The sequence below is a fragment of the Odocoileus virginianus genome, chromosome 7 (assembly GCF_023699985.2).
Source record: "Odocoileus virginianus isolate 20LAN1187 ecotype Illinois chromosome 7, Ovbor_1.2, whole genome shotgun sequence".
Classification (NCBI taxonomy): domain Eukaryota; kingdom Metazoa; phylum Chordata; class Mammalia; order Artiodactyla; family Cervidae; genus Odocoileus; species Odocoileus virginianus.
In genome coordinates this window covers 41,129,988-41,152,596 of record NC_069680.1, presented here as the reverse complement: position 1 = coordinate 41,152,596, position 22,609 = coordinate 41,129,988, and the positions used below count along the sequence as shown (strand labels likewise).

Here is a 22,609-nt window from a genome sequence, read left to right as displayed (position 1 = left end):
TCTCTGCTTTTTAATATGCTGTCTAGGTTTGTCATAGCTTTCCTTTCAAGAAGCAAGCATCTTTTAATTTCACGGCTGCAGTCACCGTTCTGTGTGATTTTTGGAAACCAAGAAGGGAAAATCTGTCACTGCTTAAACATTTTCCCCATTTATTTGCCATAAAGTGATGAGACCAGATGCCATTATCTTGTTTTTGAGTGTTGAGTTTCAAGCCAGTTTTTTCCACTCTCCTCTTTCACCTTCATCAAGAGGCTCTTAAGTCCTCTTCACTTTCTACTATTGGAGTGCTATCATCTGCATATCTGAGGCTGTTGATATTTCTGCCACGAATCTTGATTCCAGCTGGTGATCCATCTAGCCTGGCATTTCACATGATGTACTCTACATATAAGTTAAATAAGTAGGGTGATGATACATAGCCTTCTTGTATTCATTTCCCAGTTTTGAACCAGTCAGTTGTTCCACATCCAACTCTAAGTGTTGCTTCTTGACCTCCATACAGGTTTCTCAGGAGACAGTTAAGGTGATCTGGTGCCCCCATCTCTTTAAGAATTTTCCTCAGTTTGCTGTGCTCCATAAGGTCAAAGGCTTTAGCATAGTCAATGAAGCATAAGTAAATGTTTTTATGGAATTCCCTTGCTTTCTCTATGATCCAGTGTTATTGTTGTTCAGTTGCTCGGTCGTGTCCAACTCTTTGTGACCCCATGGACTGCAGCACACCTGCCTTCCATGTGCTTCACCGTCTCCAGGAGCTTACTCAAACTCAGTCCATTGAGTCTGTGATGCCATCCAACCATCTCACCCTCTGTTGTCCCTTTCTCCTTCTGCCTTCAATCTTTCCCAGCATCAAGGTCTTTTCCAATGAGTCAGCTCTTCATATCAGGTGGCCATAGTATTGGAGCTTCAGCTTCAACATCAGTCCCTCCAAAGAATATTCAGGATTAATTTCCTTTAGGATTAACTGGTTTTGATTTCCTTGCAGTCCACAGGAATCTCAATCAAGAGTCTTCTCCAACAACATAGTTCAAAAGCACCAATTATTTGGTGCTCAGCCTGTTTTATGGTTCAACTCTCACATCCATACATGACTACTGGAAAAACCAAGCTTTGACTATATGGACCTTTGTCAGCAAAGTAATGTCTCTGCTTTTTAATATGCTGTCTAGGTTGATCATAGCTTTTCTTCCAAGGAGCAAGCGTCTTTTAATTTCATGGCTGCAGTCACCATCTGCAGTGATTTTTGGAGCTCAAGAAAATAAATTCTGGTTCTATTTCCATTGATTCCCCATCTATTTGCCATGAAGTGATGGGCCTGGATGCCATGATCTTTGTTTTTTGAATGTTGAATTTTCAGTCAGCTTTTTCAGTGTCCTCTTTTACCTTCATCAAGAGGTTCTTTAGTTCCTCTTCACTTTCTGCCATAAGGGTGGCATCATCTGCATATCTGAGGTTGTTAATATTTCTCCCAGCTGCCTTGTTTTTGGCTTGAACTTCATCCAGCCTGGCATTTCACATGAAACTATATGTAGGCTTGATGTACTCCGTTTCCAATTTTGAACCAGTTTGTTGTTCCATGTTCAGCTCTAACTGTTGCTTCTTGACCTGAATACATGTTTTACAGGAGGCAGGTAAGGTAAGGTGGTATCGTATTCCCATCTCTTGAAGAATAGTCCAGTTTGCTGTGATCCACATGGTCAAAACTTTTGCACAGTCAGTGAAGCTGAAGTAGATGTTTTTCTTGAATTCTCTTGCTTTCTGTGACCTAGTGGATGTTGGCAACTTGATCTCTGGTTTCTCTGCCTTTTCTAAATCCAACTTGAACATCTGGAAGTTCTTGTTTCACTTACTCTTGAAGCCTTGCTTGGAGAATTTTGAGTATTACTTTGCTAGCATGTGAAATGAGTGTGATTGTATGGTAGTCTGAACATTCCTTGGCATTGCCCTTCTTTGGAATTGGAGTGAAAACTGACCTTTTCCAGTCCTGTGGCCACCGCTGAGTTTTCCAAATTTGCTGGCATATTGAGTGTGGCACTTTACAATATTATCTTTTAGGATTTGAAGTAGCTCAGCTGGAATTCCATCACCTCCACTAGCTTTGTTTGCAGTGATGCTTCCCAAAGCCCACTTGACCTATCACTCCAAGATGCTTGGTTGTAGGTGAGTGATCACACCATCATGGTTATCTGGGTCATGAAGATCTTTTTTGTATAGTTCTGTGTATTCTTGCCACCTCTTCTTAATATCTTCTGCTCTGTTAGTTCCATACAATTTCTGTCCTTTATTGTGCCCATCTTTGCATGAAATATGCCCTTAGTATCTCTAAAAATCTTAAAGAGATCTCTAGTCTTCCCCATCCTATTGTTTTCCTCTATTTCTTTGTATTGTTCATTTAAGAAGGTTTTCTTATCTCTCCTTGCTGTTCTCTGGAACTCTGCATTAAAATAGGTATATCTTTCCTCTTCTCCTTCCCTTTCACTTCTCTTCTTTTCTCATGTATTTGTAAGCCTCCTCAGACAACTATTTTGCTTTAGTGCATTTGTTTTTTTTGGGGATGGGTTTGATAACCGCCTCCTGTACAATGTTACAAACCTCTGTATATAGTTCTTCAGGTACTCTGTCTATCAGATCTAATCTCTTGAATCTATTTGTTGCTTCCACTGTTTAAACACGAGATTTGATTTAATCCTCTTGGAGGAAGTCACCATTAATTCCACTATAGAGCCGCCTAGCAGATGACCCACAAACTGGAGGACAGTTATACAGAGGAAGTTCTCACACTGTTGCAAAAGTTCTAGGGCTCACAACAGATTTTCCAATCTGGGGATCTGGTGAAGGGACTGAGACTCCCCAGTAAATTTGACTTGGAAGGTCTGTTGTATTTCATTGCAGAACTTCCACAGGACTAAGGTAACAGACTCTTGGAGGGCACAAGCAAACCTTCTGTGCACCAGGACAGAGGAGAAAGGAGCAGTGACCCCAGAAGAGGCTGAGCTTGACTTTCCTGTGAGTGTCCAGGAGTCTCTGGCAGAGGCGTGGGTCGACAGTGGCCTACAACAGTCCTGGGAGTTGGGGCATGCTGGCATGAATCCTTATAATCCAATGAACAGCAGCATTTTGATCTCTGGTTCCTCTGCCTTTTCTGAATCAAGCTTGTACATCTGGAAGTATGCTGTTTAGGTACTTTTGAAACCTAGCTTGAAGGATTTTGATCATTACCTTGCTAGCATGTGAAATGAGTGCAATTGTGCAGTAGTTTCAAAATTCTTTGGCATTGCCCTTCTTTGGGATTGGAATGAAAACTGACCTTTTCCAGTCCTGTGTCTAGACTAGACTTAGTTGGGTGTAATAGACTAGAAGGGTGATTAACAAAAATGTATTAAGGCAAAGTGTTTTTTTTTTTTTAATATTCAAGATAAAGCCTCTATTTTTATCATTTCCATATAAAAAGTATATCTAGTATGTCTTCCTTTATCTTACTGGATTAGTGCTAGAAGAGCTACCACTTCCTCTTTCCTTCCTATGGCCAAAGATACATTAAAAAGATAACATACAATGAGAGGTAAACCAGATATCCAGGGAGTCATTTGACTTCAGTTGACAAACAGTGATGTAGAATCTATAATGTTATACTTTAACAAGTATTCCAACCAGCAAGAATAGTGTTTATTTTGGTTTTTAATCTACTTTGTCTTCTCTTTTCATGCAAATTCTGGGCCATTAGTCATAGTTATTAATTCCATGCTAAGATTCTATGAGGAATCTAGATTAAGAACTTCTGGCTAATTGAATAATCTTTTTCTGTACTAAGCATCTCTGCAGAATTCCGCTCTTTAGGGACCTCATTTCTGAATATTCTGAAGTACATAAGGCTGGCTGCTTTTGAATTACCAAGGAAACAAATTATATAAAAAGGAACTTAATAAAAATTTTTGATTCATTACTGCATGTGTATTTTTTTAACACATTAAATAATACCTAACAATGTATCTATTAACTGCCATGAGTTTGAGTGCAAAGTATAAACAGTTTTTAAGATTTCTGAAACAGCTCTCATATAAATTATAACTTTTATTGGTGACAAAGTCACAAGAACTGTTAATGCTTGTATGGCCTATTACTATGGAAATGCTACATTTTTACAGAGGTCATTAAAAACAAAGATTTTATACACACACACACACACATACATATATATATTATTAGGTTTATATATATGTGTGTGTATATATGTGCATATATATATATTTGTGTGTGTGTATATATTATATATATAATATATTCTATTAGGTTAAGAACTTTTGAGCTCGACCATGAAGTTTGATTAAAGAGACTGACAAGGCCAAAGATTCAGTGTCGGGTTTATTTAGGAAGGCTCCTAGTTTGTGGAAGGCTAGATATACAGCACCAGGGATTTGATTTTTGACTCTATAAAAACTACTGTAAATTTCATAGCAGAGGGATATTTCATGAGAACAGTAATCAAGGAAAATGATTCTAATATCTTTTCTGGTTTGTTTGGTGGCAAAGAATTCAGAAAAGGAGTTCTATGTTGTGAGCAAAGGCTTAGGAAAGGCTTTTAGTTATGGAATAAATGTAATTGGGTAGATTAAGTATGTGACAGTAAGAAGGATTTGTAGTCATTGATCTCATGACTGAATGATGATTTTGGTGCTGTTAGTCATTCGATGAAGTTGGGAAGGGATTGACGGGAACTTGGGAAGGAAAATGAGGTCACACTTGATGAAAAATGTTGGTGTGAGTGTCCTAAAGGGAGTAGGAGAAAGGCTGTTTGAAAAATAATGGAGGTCAAATTATCTGAATCTTCAAAATTCTCATAAGGGGTAATATGATCCTATATATAGCATTAATGGTCAGTCTTAAAACTGAGCCATTACTATGTGCCTGTGCTGAATCCTTGTTATTTTATAATTTACATTCCATGAGGTTTACTAATTTAAGATATTCAGTGGCTTTTATTAATAGTATTTTTATAATGTGTGCATCCATCACCAGAGGCAAATTTAGAACATTTTCATTATTGTAAAACAAATGTTGTACCCCAACACCATCATACTCCAGTCCTTCATCTCTCCCAGCCATTGGCAACTAGTCATCTACATTCAGTTCCCCGCAAATTTGCCTATTCTGGACATTAAGTATAAATGGAACCAGACTTGGGTCTACTCATCTACAGCACCGTAAAGCCAGGTTGTGGCAAAGGAAAGTACGATGTTTATTGGCTGGCAAAAAGCAAGAAGAATGGGCAGCTCACGCGTGAAAGACCCAAACTCCCTGATTGCAACATTTGGGATGAGGGATGCAGGATGCCTGGCTTTCTTCTTGTTCCAGTCAGTCTAGGGTCTGTGTCCTCTTCATCAGCATCTTTCACCTGGGTAAGGGTCTTAGTTTCTGCAGGACAGCTCAAAGATATGCATTAGATTGTTCTGTATATCCTTTGAGGAGGCACTGGGATTCTGCCTAGTGCTGAACTGTTGTTTAAGTTGTCATTACTTTTACTGTTTGACTGCTTTTCCTTTGTTTCTTCATTCCCTTGCTTTCCTAATCACTAACTACTTGAGTTTACTCTTTGAAACTAAGGAAGGGTCTAGGAGAAATGCAAAACATAGAGTGGCTTTTGTACCTAAGAGGGCCCCACAGGGTCCTGCTTGGCTTCAATAATATGTGCTGCTTATAACTTGCTTCTTTCAGTTAGCATGTTTTCAAGGTTGATTCATATTGTAGCCTGAGTCAGTACTTAATTCTTTACTATGGCTCGACAGAATTCCACATTTTGTTTACCCATGTATCAACTGATAAAACTCTCTTACTGCAAGACTTGAATTTGCCGTTTCCCCTGACTGCCATCTAGAGGGGTGTTCAGTGGTTTTATTCCACCCTCAGTTTAACTTGTTAAAATATTATCCTGGTTTCAGCTTATTTTGTTCTCGGTGATACACGAGGACAAAATTCATTTTCTTGGTGTTGAGAATAACTTTCAAACCAAATCTTCTCATTCCTAACCTTTTCCAGACCATTTGAACAACTGCTTTTGAGAGAGTAATTTCTTTTTTTTTTTATTTTTTATACCTGTTCAGGATATTTTGCAGGCTGTGTGGTTATTCTTTGTTTTTTGTTTGCTTTTTAAAAATGTGAAGGTAGGCAAGTGCTTGGTGTATGCTCTGCTGCTGCTGCCAAGTCGCTTCAGTCGTGTCCGATTCTGTGCAACCCCATAGACGGCAGTCCACCATGCTCCACCATCCCTGGGATTCTCCAGGCAAGAGCACTGGAATGGGTTGTCATTTCCTTCTCCAATGCATGCAAGTGAAAAGGGAAAGTGGAGTCGCTCAGTTGAGTCCGACTCTTAGTGACCCCATGGACTGCAGCCTACCAGGCTCCTCTGTCCTTGGGATTTTCCAGGCAAGAGTACTGGAGTGGGGTGCCATTGCCTTCTCCGCTGTATGCTCTAGAGAATCATAATTACTTTTAAAGGGGATAGAAATACAAATGTCACATCAAGAGTAATCTAAGCTATGAAATAAAAATTTGCATTGTGAGAAATGTACTGTACTGCCAGGTAAAGTAAGTTATAGTACAAAAATACTTTTACCACGTAGAGTGGGAGGATGATACTTTTTATTATAGTTGATCCTTTGGCAAGCATAAATTAATCCAAGTAAAATTTGTAATTGTCCTTCCCATATATCTGTGCTTTTGGGTGAAGTATAAATGGATAGCTTTACTGCTTTGTCCAGCAAAGTGGGAGATAGCAGGTTCCTGCCCTTGAAAACTGTGTGTTCAAGCCCAGAAGGATTTCTTAAGAAGGAGTTTTATAGCAGTGGTTCAAGGGCAGAGTTGTTGATCAGATTAGGTATGCAGGGTTTGCACTCCTTTAATCTGGTCTCAGATAATCTCTGATGAGCTCTCTTGTGCCTTTAGTGTGATCTCAGGTGGTCATCTCTGGAATGAAAAATGCTAACTCCACTTGTTGGGGGGTTTAGTTTGTAAAGAACACAAAGATATTATTATGTGTATCTTTGAGGTGGAACCAGGACTCTGCCCCAAGGCTACACTATTGTTTCTTGACTGTTCTTGTCTCTGCATCCACTCCCCTTATTAATTCCTCAAACCTGCCCTTTGGGAATCAGGGAAGGTCATGGAGGCTGGAGTCTTCCCTACAAACAAGAAATAAGGGACATGGGAAGGTTTCTATGCCCAGAAGCCCCACAGGTTCCTGCTCCATTTCAATAGTACTGAAGTATTTACTATTGAAAAATGTCCACATCTAAGTGGACCCATGCAGTTCAAACCCGAATTGCTCAAGGGTCAACTGTACTGTTTTTTCTTCTTCTGGACTACATAGGCAATATAAAACAAAATCTTCAGGCTTCCCTAAAGCACAATTACAGCAGTGGTCATTTTCAGTAACACTCCCATTTATTCACTCATGAGAATTTACTAATCTATTTTTAACCAGTCATTGCAGGATTAAATGACTGGCCCTTTACTTAGTTTGGTGGATACTAATATGTGTAGAAAGCTTGATTACACACCAAACTCTGACATAAATTTCACGTATAAATCCTGTGAAGCAGGTAGCTGTTATTCCCATTGCCCTGGTGTAGAAACTGAGTGCCTAAAGGTCTGACATGTCAAGAGCAGTGAGAACCAGAATATTAGTTTAAAACTTGTGATTTCAGAATTCTTCTGCCTCCTAAGAGCCATTACAAAGGTATTAGGTGAATTTAGATAAAGGAGACAAAATCTCTGATTGAAGAAACATCATTCTGGTCACAGTGAATTCTTTTCTAACCTTCCTAGCCTTAGGTGAAATTGGATCAAGCACCCATTTCACATCCTGTGAAAAGACTGATGTCCTCCCCTAAAATATCTGCCAATGTCTGAGTCCTTAGTTTCTTATAATTACATAATTTACATAGTTACTGTAGGGTTTCCTGCTTTCCAGCTCCCCATTATCACTCATTCTTCATTTCCTTGCTTTTCTGTTTATTGATGTATCCAAGCAGTGGATCTTTCCTCAAGCTTTTATCTTCCTCCAAGCCCTTTACACAGGAAATTAGTGTGAAGCAGATTAATTTGGAGAGAAATGTAGGGCATTAATTCTGGCAACAACTAACTGAATATTGTACATTAGACATCCCTCCTACTAAAAATCTTAAAGCCTCTCTCAACATGAAGCTTTCCTGCCTGCCCCTTTCTCTGAAATCTCCAGTTTCTTGCTCATGTTTTTTTTTTTTTTATTGCCTCTTCTCATTTACCACTCTTCTCCTTTCCACTCCTGAATCTTATGAACCAAAACCTTGAACCCAGCTTCTTTTTCCTTAAAACTGCTTATCAAAGTATTTTTTTTAAATGAAGTAAAATTTCCTCAAGAACTATTTTTAAACCTATATATTTTAGTCTTGGCACATGCATTATCTAATTATCAAAGCCTATTAAGTAAGTTCTATTATACCAAATTTGTAGTGAGGTAATTGACACATAGAGAGTTAAATAACTTATCCCAGATCTTTCCACGAATCAGCAGTAGAGTCAGAACCTGATAGTCTCAAGTATGCCTGGAAAAATGCTGATGTTATTCTAACATCAGCAGGATACTCTTGTAAGTCTTGCTTCAAAAATTTTTATAATCACTTCTATTTCAGGTGACATCTGCTGGGGAAAATAAGTCAGTAAAGTAGTTTTGTGTGTTTATTCTAATTCTATTCTAATAGCAACTTGGATTACTTAAATATTGCAACCTGGTGCTAGGCTTTTTTTAGCTTGCAATTTATATCTGGTAGAGTTTCTTTTTTAAGTGGAAGTCAAAATTGTCCCTTTAAATGTAGAGTATTTTGTACACATGTGGACATAGTTCATTTCAGGGTTTCTCAACTTTGGCACTGTTTACATTCTTGCACAGAATAGTGCTTCATTGTGAGGGCTGACATGTGTATTGGAGGATGTTTAGTGGTGTTTCTCTACTGTTTAGATGCCAATAGAACCTCCTTTGGAAAAGGCAATGGCACCCCACTCCAGTACTCTTGCCTGGAAAATCCCATGGACGGAGGAGCCTGGTAGGCTGCAGTCCATGGGGTCGTGAAGAGTCAGACATGACTGAGTGACTTCACTTTCACTTTTCACTTTTATGCATTGGAGAAGGAAATGGCAACCCACTCCAGTGTTCTTGCCTGGAGAATCCCAGGGATGGGGTCGCACGTAGTTGGACATGACTGAAGTGACTTAGCAGAACCTCCTTAGTTCCAAAACTTTCATTTACCCAAACAAATATCTCCAGACATTTCCAAATAGCCCATAGGATTAAAAGTGACCCCATTTGAGAACCATAGTGTTAGGTCCAAAAGTCTCCCAAACTTAATACTATTACATAAGAAACACAAAAATCACATGATGCATCCACACAGGTCTGACACTGATAATAGTGTTTGTCACTTGCCAGTCTCTAAGGACCTAAAGACATGGCTATTCATTGATTAGACCAATGAGGTACTCATGTGTTATAGAAGTAATAGAACAAAAATGCATTGTGAATGGCAAGAATTGAGCTTGATAAACTTGATTTGAGACAGTCAAATTATCTATTCAACTCTTGTTATTCAGGGAATGATTAGACTACTTCCTATTTCTTCCCTATGTGTGAATATCTCTTATCTGTCCTGTCTTTGGTTTTCTTCCTCACTAGAAGTTGAATTAGTCCACTAATATTTATCTAGTGCCTTTTGAGTACTTTAAAGTGCTAGGCTTTCAAAACATAAAATGTAGAAAGATTATAGAATCATCATGCTTGTCTTGTGAAGTCTTTCCAGAGTTCTGTTCATGTCTGGTCAGTGGCTGAGTCATCTACAATAGGTTTAGTCAAGTCTTACTCCTTAAATATCTCTAAGGACAGAAATGCTGTAATGTAATTTGCCCATTCCAGACTTTCATTCTGCTGGTTCAGATGATTTTCTGTCTCTGGCTTGCTTAAGTTTCATTCTCTTTCCCCAGGTAGGTTTCCTTTGTGGATATGTGCATGTGCCCTAAGACCTCAGAAAAAGTAAAAGTGAAATTGTGTCCACCTATTTGTGACCACATAGACTATACAGACCATGGAATTGTCCAGGCCAGAACACTGGAGTGGGTACCCAGTCCCTTCTCCAGGGGATCTTCCCAACCCACATCTCCCACATTGCAGGCAAATTCTTTACCAGCTGAGCCACAGGGAAGCCCAAGACCTCAAAGTTAGAAGCCAAAACAAAAAATGAGTTTCATGTATATTAATGTGCATGTTAACCTCTCTCTTTTTTTTTTTTTTCTTTTAGTTCCCATAAGTGAGATTTTTAGTTTTGGATACCCCACTTACATTTTTGATTCTCTGATTATTAAGTATACTGGTAATGATTTTATTTCATATTCAATATGTATTACAATCAATTGTAATTTAGTGTAATGAAAAATTTTATCTAATGTATTTATAGCAGTCATGACCAGAAGGGAAATCAGATTTTCCTAACTAAAAGAGAGAAAACAGAGGTCTTCACTCATGTAGCTTCAACGTCGACTAGCCCCTTATGCCTCAGACTAAGTTTCATTCCATCTAGATGACTAGTACTTTTGTGCTTCTAGTAAGAATTATTGTTATGATGATGCAAGAAAAGTGACTTCTGTGAATGAGAAGCTTGGCCCCATATAAAGCATTATAAGGACATGATGGTTATAGAAACTGTGAAAACACACAAAGTCTAGGGAAGAAGTCACTTCTGTTTATCTCTTTCTCTCTCTTTCTCTTATCTTTAATCTCTATTGTGTGTGCATGCTAAGTGGCTTCATTCATGTCCAACTCTCTGTGATGCTATGGACTATAGCTCACCAGGCTTCTCTGTCCATGGGATTCTCCAGGCAAGAATACTGGAGTTGGGTTTCCATTCCTTCTCCAGGGGATCTTCTTGACCCAGGGATGGAACCCTAGTCTCTTATGTCTCCTGCATCGGCAGGTGGGTTCTTTACCACTAGCACCACCTGGGAAGCCCAATCTTTAATAAGATACTGGTAAACCAAAAACAAACAAAAACTAAAGCAAACTCACCTAATAGTAAATACTAAAACAGGGCAATTTTTCACAAAGTTTTGTTACATTTGCAAACAATGACTTCCAATCCAAATTAACACCTCATCAAAAGAGCAGGAGTTTAGGTCCAGAGAGACCATATCCTTTTGAACTTGAAATCAAGCTTAAACAGAAAACTGATAAGGTGCTGAACCACTGCCCTTCTTTAATTTGAGAATAAACTATCATCTAATAGTGAGACTGTCTTTTTCCTTCTTATACTGACTTAAGTAAGACATATATAAATGACTGACAAGACGTATTCTTAAGGAAGATTATCTAAGACTATCGTCTGTCCCTAGAAAGGAGAAAGCTTTTTCCCTTTAGTTAGCCCATAGTAGCCTTAATGATTTCTACTTTCTTCCACAAGTGATAGCACTCCTAACCTAAAATGACAAGGCAAGTTCAACATAGTAGTATTCTTAATCCATTGAGGAAGCAGAGAGTAAGTTCTAAACATTATCATCCCAAGGGGGGAAAAAAAACCTGTGAGATGACAGATGTTAAATAAACTTATTGTAGTAATCATTTCATAACATATGCAAGTCAAGTTATTATGCTGTAGACCTTAAACATGTGCAGTATTCTATGTCAATTATGTCTTAAGAAAACTGAAAGGGAAAAAAAAATCCATAAGTGATCTCAACTCCTAGAGAAAATATACCCATGCTGCTCATAGCACTGCTCAGCCACCACATTGTTAAATGTTCCTGTTGAACCTATCAGCTACAGAAACCCTCATGAGAAAATACATAATGTAAAAACTGTGTTCTCAAACCTACAAAATCATAAAAGTATTAGACAACGAAGGAGATGGAAGATCTTGTCTAGATGGGACCTTTGATAGAACAACTGTCTCCTTTTAATGACCAATTAAGTTGTCCTGCATGTTCCAACTAAGATTGTTGGAATTCAGCACAGAGTATTCATAATTAGCTTATTGCCAACAATTCTGTCTCAGCCTGCCAGTAATAAATCTCTAAACTGATTGGTCTTATTTGTGAAAGTCCTCATGGCCCCAAACTATTGATTAGTTTAAAAAAAAAAACAAAAACAAAAACCATAAAGTCAGGAGTCAGGAGACTCTGGATCTTCTTGTAAATTCAGTACCTTCTTTTATTTATAGAAACTACTGATTCTTTTTTTTCCATTTATTTTTATTAGTTGGAGGCTAATTACTTTACAATATTGTAGTGGTTCTTGCCATACATTGACATGAATCAGCATGGGTTTACATGTATTCCCTATCCCGATCTCCCCTCCCACCTGCCTCTCTACCTGATCCCTCTGGGTCTTCCCAGTGCACCAGGCCCTGAGCACTTGTCTCATGTATCCAACCTGGGCTGGTGATCTGTTTCACCCTAGATAATATACATGTTTCAATGCTGTTCTCTTGAAACATCCCACCCTCGCCTTCTCCCACAGAGTCCAAAAGTCTGTTCTATACATCTGTGTCTCTTTTTCTGTTTTGCATATAGGGTTATCGTTACCATCTTTCTAAATTCCATATATATGCGTTAGTATACTGTAATGGTCTTTATCTTTCTGGTTTACTTTCCTCTGTATAATGGGCTCCAGTTTCATCCATCTCATTAGAACTGATTCAATGAATTCTTTTTAATGGCTGAGTAATATTCCATGGTGTATATATACCACAGCTTCCTTATCCATTCATCTGCTGATGGACATCTAGGTTGCTTCCATGTCCTGGCAATTATAAACAGTGCTGCGATGAACACTGGGGTGCACGTGTCCCTTTCAGATCTGCTTTCCTCGGTGTGTATGCCCAGGAGTGGGATTGCTGGGTCATATGGCAGTTCTATTTCCAGTTTTTTAAGAAATCTCCACACTGTTCTCCATAGCAGCTGTACTAGTTTTGCATTCCCACCAACAGTGTAAGAGGGTTCCCTTTTCTCCACACCCTCTCCAGCATTTATTGCTTGTAGACTTTTGGATAGCAGCCATCCTGACTGGTGTGTAATGGTACCTCATTGTGGTTTTGATTTGCATTTCTCTGATAATGAGTGATGTTGAGCATCTTTTCATGTGTTTGTTAGCCATCTGTATGTCTTCTTTGGAGAAATGTCTGTTTAGTTCTTTGGCCCATTTTTTGATTGGGTCATTTATGTTTCTGGAATTGAGCTTCAGCAGTTGCTTGTATATTTTTGAGATTAATCCTTTGTTGCTTTGTTTGTTTTTTTTGCTGATTCTTATAAAAATAGATAAAAATTTGAATGCTTTGGACTTTCTAGGTGGTGCTAGTGATAAAGAACCTGCCTGCCAATGCAGGAGACATAGGAGATGAGAGTTTGACCCTTGAGTTGGGAAGATCCCGTGGAGGGGGGCATGGCAACCCACTCCAGTGTTCTTGACTAGAGAATTCCATGTACAGAGGAGTTTGGTGGTCCACAGTCCATGGGGTCATAAAGAGTTGGACACAGTTGAGCAACTTCACAGCAGTATGGATGCTTCATTATGGATCTCTTATTACTGAACATTTCCCTGAAGTGGTACATAAATTGTGGTGCCAAAGAACAAGAGGTAGGTTGATTACTGCTCAATATGGCAAAATTTAGGACTTACGACTCAACCCATTTTAGTTCATAAATGGACATGTGGTACCTGAAGTAAAATAAAAAATACGCTCAAGTTGCTGTGATAAAGCTTTCAACTATTCGTGATAATTGCAGGAGTGATATCAAGAGTCAAGTAAAACTATAAATAACCATCTGGCTTTCTTTAACCTAATATTCTAACATCTCTCACACAAACAAACTGTTTAGCAGAGTTCAGATAAAAATGACTCGAATGTTTCTTTATTTTTCTTTCCTGGTAGAGACAGGGCGAAGTAAAAACAATACCAATATAGTACCACATTAAAAAAAAAAAGCAAAAATGAATAAAAAGAGCAGGAGTAGGAGATATAAATTAACTATATTTTGGATTATTTTTAGTACCTCAAGTAACAGTGCTAACAGCCTCTAGTCATTGTTGAGTTTAGCCAGGGAAAATAATGAAAAAGTCTAGGACACTATTAGGAGCTTTCTGTTTGTTTTTACTTATTTATTTTTTATTAGAGTATAATTGTTTTAGAATGTTGTATTAGTTTCTGCTGTACAGTGAAGTGATTCACAATGATGGTCTGAGGTAGTTTCATTAAAATGTATTCTTGAAGTTAACATCAAATTACAAGTACATAAAAACCTCCATACTGGGCCATTTATTGAGGACTGTAAGCCTCTGCATAAGTGTGCTAAGTATTCTGCCTATTTGACTTTTTCCTTATTTGTTTCCCCACATCTGTCCCCTCGTAACCAAAACAACCACATATAGGCCCACCTGCTTTCCATGCACCTGGACTCCATTTAAAACAAATCTTGTTTTTAGACATAGAGGGAAAAAGAAAGGAATGTAAATGAAGAGGGTGGCTTCAAGATGAATCTAAATACTTGAAGGGAAGTTGATTAGGTGGGCATTGGAACCACTGAGTGTATGCACTAAACTTTTGACTGTCTTATTCTTAATTTTCTTAGGTGACCCACTTGGTCTGTATAGGCTATGCTTGGAGTTCCTTTGTAAATGTATTGTTACACGTGCCTGCTCAGTCATGTCTGACTCTTTGTGACGCCATGCTCTGTAGCCTGCCAGACTCCTCTCTCCACAGAGTTTTCAGGCAAGAACACTGGAGTGGATTACCATTTCCTACTCTGTGTAAATGTATAATCACTCCTAAGTTTACTTCATGGCTGGTGTGTGTGGCACATTGTATCAGTTGTGAATTCAGCTTTTTAAAGTTTTTAAATATATAAGATTTTATCTCACATATTTGAACAATTCTGTTATTTCATAAATATATTATTCTTAGGTAAAACTGGGTCGATTTTTAAAAAGGAAGGAGTACATGTAAAGCTAAAGCTCTAAAAAAGTGAAATATTACAGGAAGCATATAGATTAAAGGGGATAATTTATGGAGACAATATATGAAGCCCTGACATGCAGACCAACTTGGTAGCATTAATTCTTTTCAGTCAGTAGCCACTGCCAAGCATTAGGCTTCCCTTCCACAGCCTGTGGCTAAGTAACTGGGAAGAGTAATAAAAGGGTAAGATAAAGTGTAGAATAGATTGTGTTGCCTTGTTATTTCTTCCCTCATTATATTAGGTGATGGAAGGTTTAGTGTACATAGCTTTGAATTTTAAAGTATATATATATATTTAATATATATTAATATTATATATATTTAATATATATAAATATTATATATACTATATGTTATTAATATTAATATATATTGAATATATATTAATATTATATATACTATATATTATTAATATTAATATATATTGAATATATATATTAAAATTTCCTTCATGAATAGCATTTCCTTACTTTCAGGCACCAGTATATATATCCAGTGTACGCTGTTTCCTTAGCTTTTCCTCCTTTTGTGCTTCATTTTCCAAATTTTTTGTGGAACATCAACAGTCCCGGCGTGTCTTTCTTTTCCCTCAACCTTTGTATTCAGTAGTTTGGTTTCCTTACAGTCCATGTTGCAGGGCTGAGAAGCAGATAAAACAATCTTGGCCAAGTTGGATAAGATGTTTAAAAATAAAAGATACTGTGAGCTGCAATTGAATAATGCCCAAGGGTCAAAGTAATTTCCCTTTGCTTAATAGCTGCCTTACTCAGATGAGAATTCCCAATATGAAGTGTGCTGTAGAAAACATACTCAATTTTTCATTGCAAATTCAAAATGACTTTAAAATTGGAATTGCTGGAGTTTTCTAATATCACATTTGGAATTTCACATTTTGACTTTTTTATCTCCCTTTCTTTGTGTGTGTGTGTGTGTGTGTGTGTGTGTGTGTATGTGTGTGTTCTTTTAGTCTCCTTTCTAATCTTATCAATGATTAATTTAGGAAAAGATAATTTAGGGCGAGATTTGCATTTCTTGCATTGCATCTTGAGGATGGTTTTGTTTTAGTTGGTAACTGCTTTGTATTTTTGAAAATGAGCCTGGCCCTCCTCTCTCATCTTAGAAATGCAACAAATGAAATAAAGCATGAGAGAGAATCAAAATGATATGTTTTCCTTCTTCTTTTTAGATGGTAAGGTTGAAGTCACAAAAGAAGGTGTGAAACTGTGCACCATGGGTCCTGGAAAAGTGTTTGGAGAGTTGGCTATCCTTTACAACTGTACCCGGACGGCGACCGTCAAAAGTAAGGCTATTTAAAAAAAAACAAAACCAACACTTTTCAGTGTCTTCTTTCATTTGACCTTGAAGTGTTAGTTAATATGCCTCTTGATTTTAATCTTTATAATTTCATTAATCTAGCTTCTAATTACTGGTTTGCGATACAGCTGATATTTTTATCCTAAAGAGTAATTGTTAACATTGAGTTAAATTTTATTGCTGACTTATTAAAAGTATCTTTTAACCTTGGACTCATAAATTAGGGTTTATAAAATAGCAGTTTATGAATTATAATTAAACAGGAGCAAAATGTTGCATTTTCCTTCTTAAAGTCTCAGAATCATATTTAAGTACATTTTATATATCTGTCTATTTTGGGTTGCATTCCCCACATAAACTTCACTTATTCATTCAGTGGTTTAGAAAAATTAAGAGGAGAAATGTCTTTCGTCTCATTCAAACACTGAGTAAGATATCCTGAATTCTAGAATTGCGTCTGAGTATATTCTTGTCTTCAGCTGCTCATCAAGCTGTATATTATAACGTTTTTCTTTTCTACTGATTGAGCTTATTTTAAGTCGAGGCAATAAAGCAGCTTGTTTCCCTAATTTTACATGTATGTGTATATATGATTTCTCTAGCAACTTTTATTGCTTGGTAGAAGCAGCTGCAATAGTTAGAAGGAAAAGCAGTTTGTTTTAAATATTCCTTCTTCCTGAGTACAGGGTGTAATGAATGTGTAACAGAGCTGGAAGCCAAAGCTGACAATGGAAGGTCCAGAGCATCTTCAGGCAGAAATGTGTATTTAATGTTTGAAAAGTTCTTCTGACATAGTATCCTGTGAATGATTGCAATCACGTTACTTTGATTAGGTTGTGTCATTAAAACAATCCTGTTGGGAAAATGACAATTGTTACTGTTAATTTTATCTGAGTGTCACTGATGATTTTATATATTGCTTTTTTCCCTCTCAGAAGTATGGCGTATGATTGACAATATGACATTAAAACTTGGGTTGTAAAGAACTGAAGAATGCATGGCCAGCTAGAGTCACAAATTCTTACCGGTCTTGTTAGTGAATCACCTTTTTAGTCATTGAGATCACTGTCACATCAGTGGCAATTGAGGCCCTTATAAACTCAGTCTTTCTTGACAGTTTGATTCTTGATGTCTGAGAACACAGAACTCTTTTGATTGATAGGCGCTGCCATGGTTTTATTTCATGTGATCATTTAATTATATGACTCAAGGAATAATGAAGCCCGATGAACCATAACAGATTTTGCCAGAACTTAAACTCACTGAAAAAGTGTCTTAACTAGAAAAAAGAGCAGTGATGACTCCATTAGGTGAACAGATTTTGCTCTCATGCTTCATTTTGATGAGAAATATATTACTTTTAGGGCAAAAGTGAGCCATGAGAGCACCTTTGGATTAAAACAAGCTTTCTGTGAATTGTGAATACTTTTTTAAGGTTTTAAAATACCTAACTGATAAAAAATATTTTTATATGCTGCTCATTTAATCTAACTAAAACCTTACAAAGGCAAACAATTGATAGTGAGATGGTGCTTAATCTTGTGAAATATTAAATTGTTATTAAAGAAATACTTTAAACTGAATAGAGTATTTAAATGAATTTTATATTCCAAGACATTTTTTTTGTAAGGTGATTGCTTGGCTTCATGAAAGTCAATTTTCTAATTAGGTTCTTATAAAATGCTGTTCATTTGTACTCGCCTCTGTTGTTCTCATGTTTGATAAATTTAAATAGACATTATGCATCTGCTCAGCAACAAGGAACTAGGTGTTGAATGCAAATTATAATCCTCACTATTTTGGGGTAAGAATTTTATCCATCATTAAAGGGAATGAGCAATGGATCATGTTCTTTAATTCAGACTCAGATGTCTCATGTGTGTGAGTATGTTTGTGTGTTCATCATGCCCACTTAAGGTGTGGAGGATGCATTGAGAACAGTCCATGGTTAATGATGTACAAATACATCTATGCGTTTATAGGTGCAGAGATTTTGTGCATGCCTAAGGAATGTTATCTGTTAACCTCTGAATATCCTGTGAGAAGTATAAAGTGTGAATAAAGGTCATTTGTCATTTAGGACCTTTTGTGCCATCTTCTGTACTGTCAAGGGAGATTGTCCTTACCAATTGGAGTTCTTAAACACCGTTTTAAATTTAAGTTATACTCTCAAGCTGATCACTTTATAACTCTAATTAGATTCCATTGTGAGTATTAGTTTTACCAGATGACCACAATCAGTGCTATCTCACTCTGTAAAGTGTGATTTTTTTTAATGTCCTTATTTGGTTTTTCAGATCCATTTGTTTATCAGAATTCAAGATTGTGCCATGTCTTATCTATATTTTTTGTAGCCATTGTTTTGCCAGTGGTGACTATTTGGAGTAAATTTCAAAACTGATTCATCTACTTGGGTGCAGTAGTCTTTTAAATCTGAGGAAGTTCCCCTTCCTATTTAATCGCTTGTCTAGCCACACGTTTTTCCTTCTCACTTACCTGGCTTTCCCCTCACTTACCTCTTTCCCCTTAATATCACTTTCTTTCATGATTGAAAATGTTGATGATCTCTCTTATCTTTCTCCCTGGATCAGCCTGAAAGTTGCCTAGGATTTTAGTGCATTTTTAATTGCACAGTCATCACAAACTTTTAGGTGACATTCAAGACCTCCTCAATGTACATGAGTCATTTCTTTTTCACGAGAATAACTTTTTGAAATTGTATCAGGCCTTGAATAAATTCCAGTGACTTCCTCTGCTAAAGGATGTGACCCAAGCACCTGTGCGTTGGCTTTTTTTTTTTTAAGTAGGATCTGTTTTTTTATATTGAAGTATAATGAATGTATAACATTATATTAGTTTCAGATATACATGATTCAATATGCGAATATATTGCAAAATGATCTCCACAATAGGTATAGTTAATATCCATCACCATATATAGTTACAGAATTCCTTTTCTTATGATTAGAACTTTTGAGTTCTGCTTTCTTAGCAGCTTTTAAATATGCAACATAGTATTAACTCTAGTCACTGTGTGTACATTATATCCCCAGGACTTATTTTAAAACTGGAAGTTTGTACAATTGACTTCTTTAGCTCATTCTACCCACCCTTCACTGCCCCATCCTCAACCTCGGGCAGCCACCAATCTGTTCTCTATATTTGAAATCTTTTTTTTTTCTAAGATTCCACATATAAGTGAGATCAGAATGGTGCTTGTCTTTCTCTGTCTGACTTGTTTCACTTAGCATACTGCCCTCAGTGTTCGTTCATGTTGTTGCAAATGGCAGCATTTCCTCCTTTTTATGACAGTAGTATTGTTTATATGTACACCACATTCTCTTTACCTATTCATCAATGGATACACAGGTTGTTTCTGTGTGGTTCATATCTCTTTGGGCATTAGTGTTGTTTATTTCTTGAATAAATATCCAGAAGTGGAATTGCTGGACCAGAGAGTACTAAGAGTCTTAATTTTTTGAGAACTTCCATACTGTTCCCCATAATGGCTACACCACTTTATGTTCCCACCAATAATGGATGAGGTTTTCCTTTTCTTCACATCCTTGCCAGCACTTATTTGTCTGTTTGAAAACAGTCATTCTAACAGGTGAGAGGTGATATCTCACTGTGGTTTTGATTTTCATTTTCCTAATGATTAAGTAATGTTGCACATCTTACCATGTGCCTTCTGGCTATCAATATGTCTTTGGGAAATGTCTATTCAAGTGCTCTGGCCACTTTCTAATCAAATTGTTTGTTTTTATTTGTTGATATTGAGTTGTATGAGTTCTTTATATATTTTGGATATTCAGTTCAGTTCAGTCACTCAGCCATTTCCGACTCTTTGCAACCCCATGGACTGCAGCATGCCAGGTTTCCCTGTCCATCACCAACTCTCGGAGCTTACTCAAACTCATGTCCATAGAGTCGGTGGTGCCATCCAACCATCTCATCCTCTCTTGTCCCCTTTTCCTCCTGCCTTCAATCTTTTCCAGTATTAGGTCTTTTCAAATGAGTCAGCTCTTCGCATGAGGTGGCCAAAGGATTGGAGTTTCAGCTTCAGCATCAGTCCTTCCAATGAATATTCGGGACTGATTTCCTTTAGGATGGACTGGTTGCATCTCCTTGCAGTCCAAGGGACTCTCAAGAGTCTTCTCCAACACCACAGTTCAAAAGCATCAATTCTTTGGCGCTCAGCTTTCTTTATAGTTCAACTTTCACATCCACACATGACTACTGGAAAAACCATAGCTTTGAATAGACAGACTTTTGCTGGCAAAGTAATGTCTCTGCTTTTTAATATGGTGCCTAGGTTGGTCATAATATTAGCTCATCAGATACATGATTTGCAAGTACTTTCTTTCCCCATTCTGAAGGTTGCCTTTTCATTTTGTTGACTTTCTTTACTCTGCAGAAAGTTTTTAGCTTGATATAGCCACTCTTACTGGTTTTTGCTTCTGTTGCCTTTGTCTTTGGTGTTAAATCCAAAGGATCATATCCAAGACTGGTTTTAAGGCATTTACCACTTACGTTTCCTTCTAGGAGTTTTATGGTTTCAAGTCTTACTTTCAGGTCTTTAATCCAAAATATGTATTTTATTAAAGCTACCGATTGACATATGCTCTAAATTATAAGATTGTTCATAGCAATCCAGCTAAAAGAACTATGGTAGTTTGAAGCACACTGTTTGTTTTCACCTGGGAAAAATCATCTGGGATTCTTATGAGACTAAATAAATGTATACCATTTGTTATTATGGTCATACCAGGAGGAAGATATGACAGCACCAAGAAGAATATATTTTTAGAGCAAAAACCATAGTGATATGGGGGTGGGGGGTGGGAAATCCATATTATGTTACAGTAGTCTACTTTTATCTTATGAAACATCGATTCTTCCTCTGAGGAATGAGGATATACAAATATGTAAAAATAATATTGACATCATGTAACAGATGCCTTGGATTATTCATGACTTGTGTGCATCTTAAGTCACTTGAGTTGTGTCTCTTTGTGACACGATGGACTGTAGCATGCCAGGTTCCTCTGTCCAAGGGGTTCACCAGGCAAGAATACTGGAGTGGGTTGCCATCTCCCCGTCCAGGGTATCTTCCCTACTCATGGATCGAACCCTTGTTTCTTATGTCGCCTGTATTGGTAGCTGAGTTCTTTACCATTAGTGCCACCTGGGAAGCCCATTCATGCCTTAAATAAGTTCAAGGTGTTTTTTTGTTTTTTAATTGTGATATGAAAATAGTTCCTTTGATTGCATATATCCAATTTCAAGCATTCCAGATGCCGTGGGTAGGAAAAAAAAAAAATGTTGTTATATTTGATTTCTATAACACCAAACAATGTTGTTTAAATTTCACATTTTTGTCTAAATATTTTAAGATTGTATAAACAAAGGAGCATTTTACCATCCATTTTCAAATGCCATGAAAGACAGGAATTTCTAATACATTCATTCAATACCCATGTCTTACTCAATTCCCATACCTAGAAGCATACCATTATCATGTTTTTCTAAGTGTTATTCCTGGTTGTGATGTCACCTTCACTACCCTCACAGCTAAGGCAACATCAATTTACACTCACCCTGGGCATCTTACCCTACTTCTATGCCCAAGGTTCTCTAAAATCACAAAAATGGAGACGTTACCGGAAACATAAGATGGAAAAGGCACTTAGTGTACACTGAGAGAGAGGTTAAGTGGTACATACCCTGTTTGTACATTTGCATAAAACATGCCTTATTTTTACCTGGGTTTCTCATAACCAGTTCTCACAACTATACAAGAATTTTTTGAGGTTTGAACCACATGCTCTTTGCTCCAACTTTAGTTGTGTGTGAATTGGTATTTTTGCCTAAAGGTGCTGAATTGAAGCTTAGTCCTCTTACTTTGAGTTCTCCACTGAAAGTGCCCCAAACCTTAGCCAGTATATTATTCATATAATTCATTCAAAGAGACTCCAATAAAAATCCAAGACTAAAAGTTCTCTCTTTGTAGGAAAACATCTTGGTATCGGAGTCGGGTGATTACCATATACAAGTTACCTGCAAAATGGCTTTGGTGGGTGTAGAAACTCATTTATGAACGGACTTGGGCAAAATATCTGAATAATTATTTCTTCTTAGATTATTTATACAAGTATTTTAAAATTCCTCAGTACTACAGTCCTAACACAAAAAAACCTTATATATCCTTACAAGAAATCTGACAAATTGGGACTTGAATAACGAATAACATCTGATTTAACGTGAATACT

General features: G+C 37.2%; 1 protein-coding gene across 2 annotated transcripts in view; it reads left to right on the top strand.

The window, feature by feature from the left end:
• Nucleotides 1-22,609, top strand: part of PRKG1 (protein kinase cGMP-dependent 1) — a 1,335,516-nt gene that overhangs the window by 460,535 nt on the left and 852,372 nt on the right. For both annotated transcript variants that reach the window (XM_070470571.1, XM_070470570.1), the window contains exon 3: nucleotides 16,210-16,323. In XM_070470571.1, coding sequence (XP_070326672.1) covers nucleotides 16,210-16,323 — 114 coding nt within the window. The remainder of the gene's footprint in view (nucleotides 1-16,209; nucleotides 16,324-22,609) is intronic.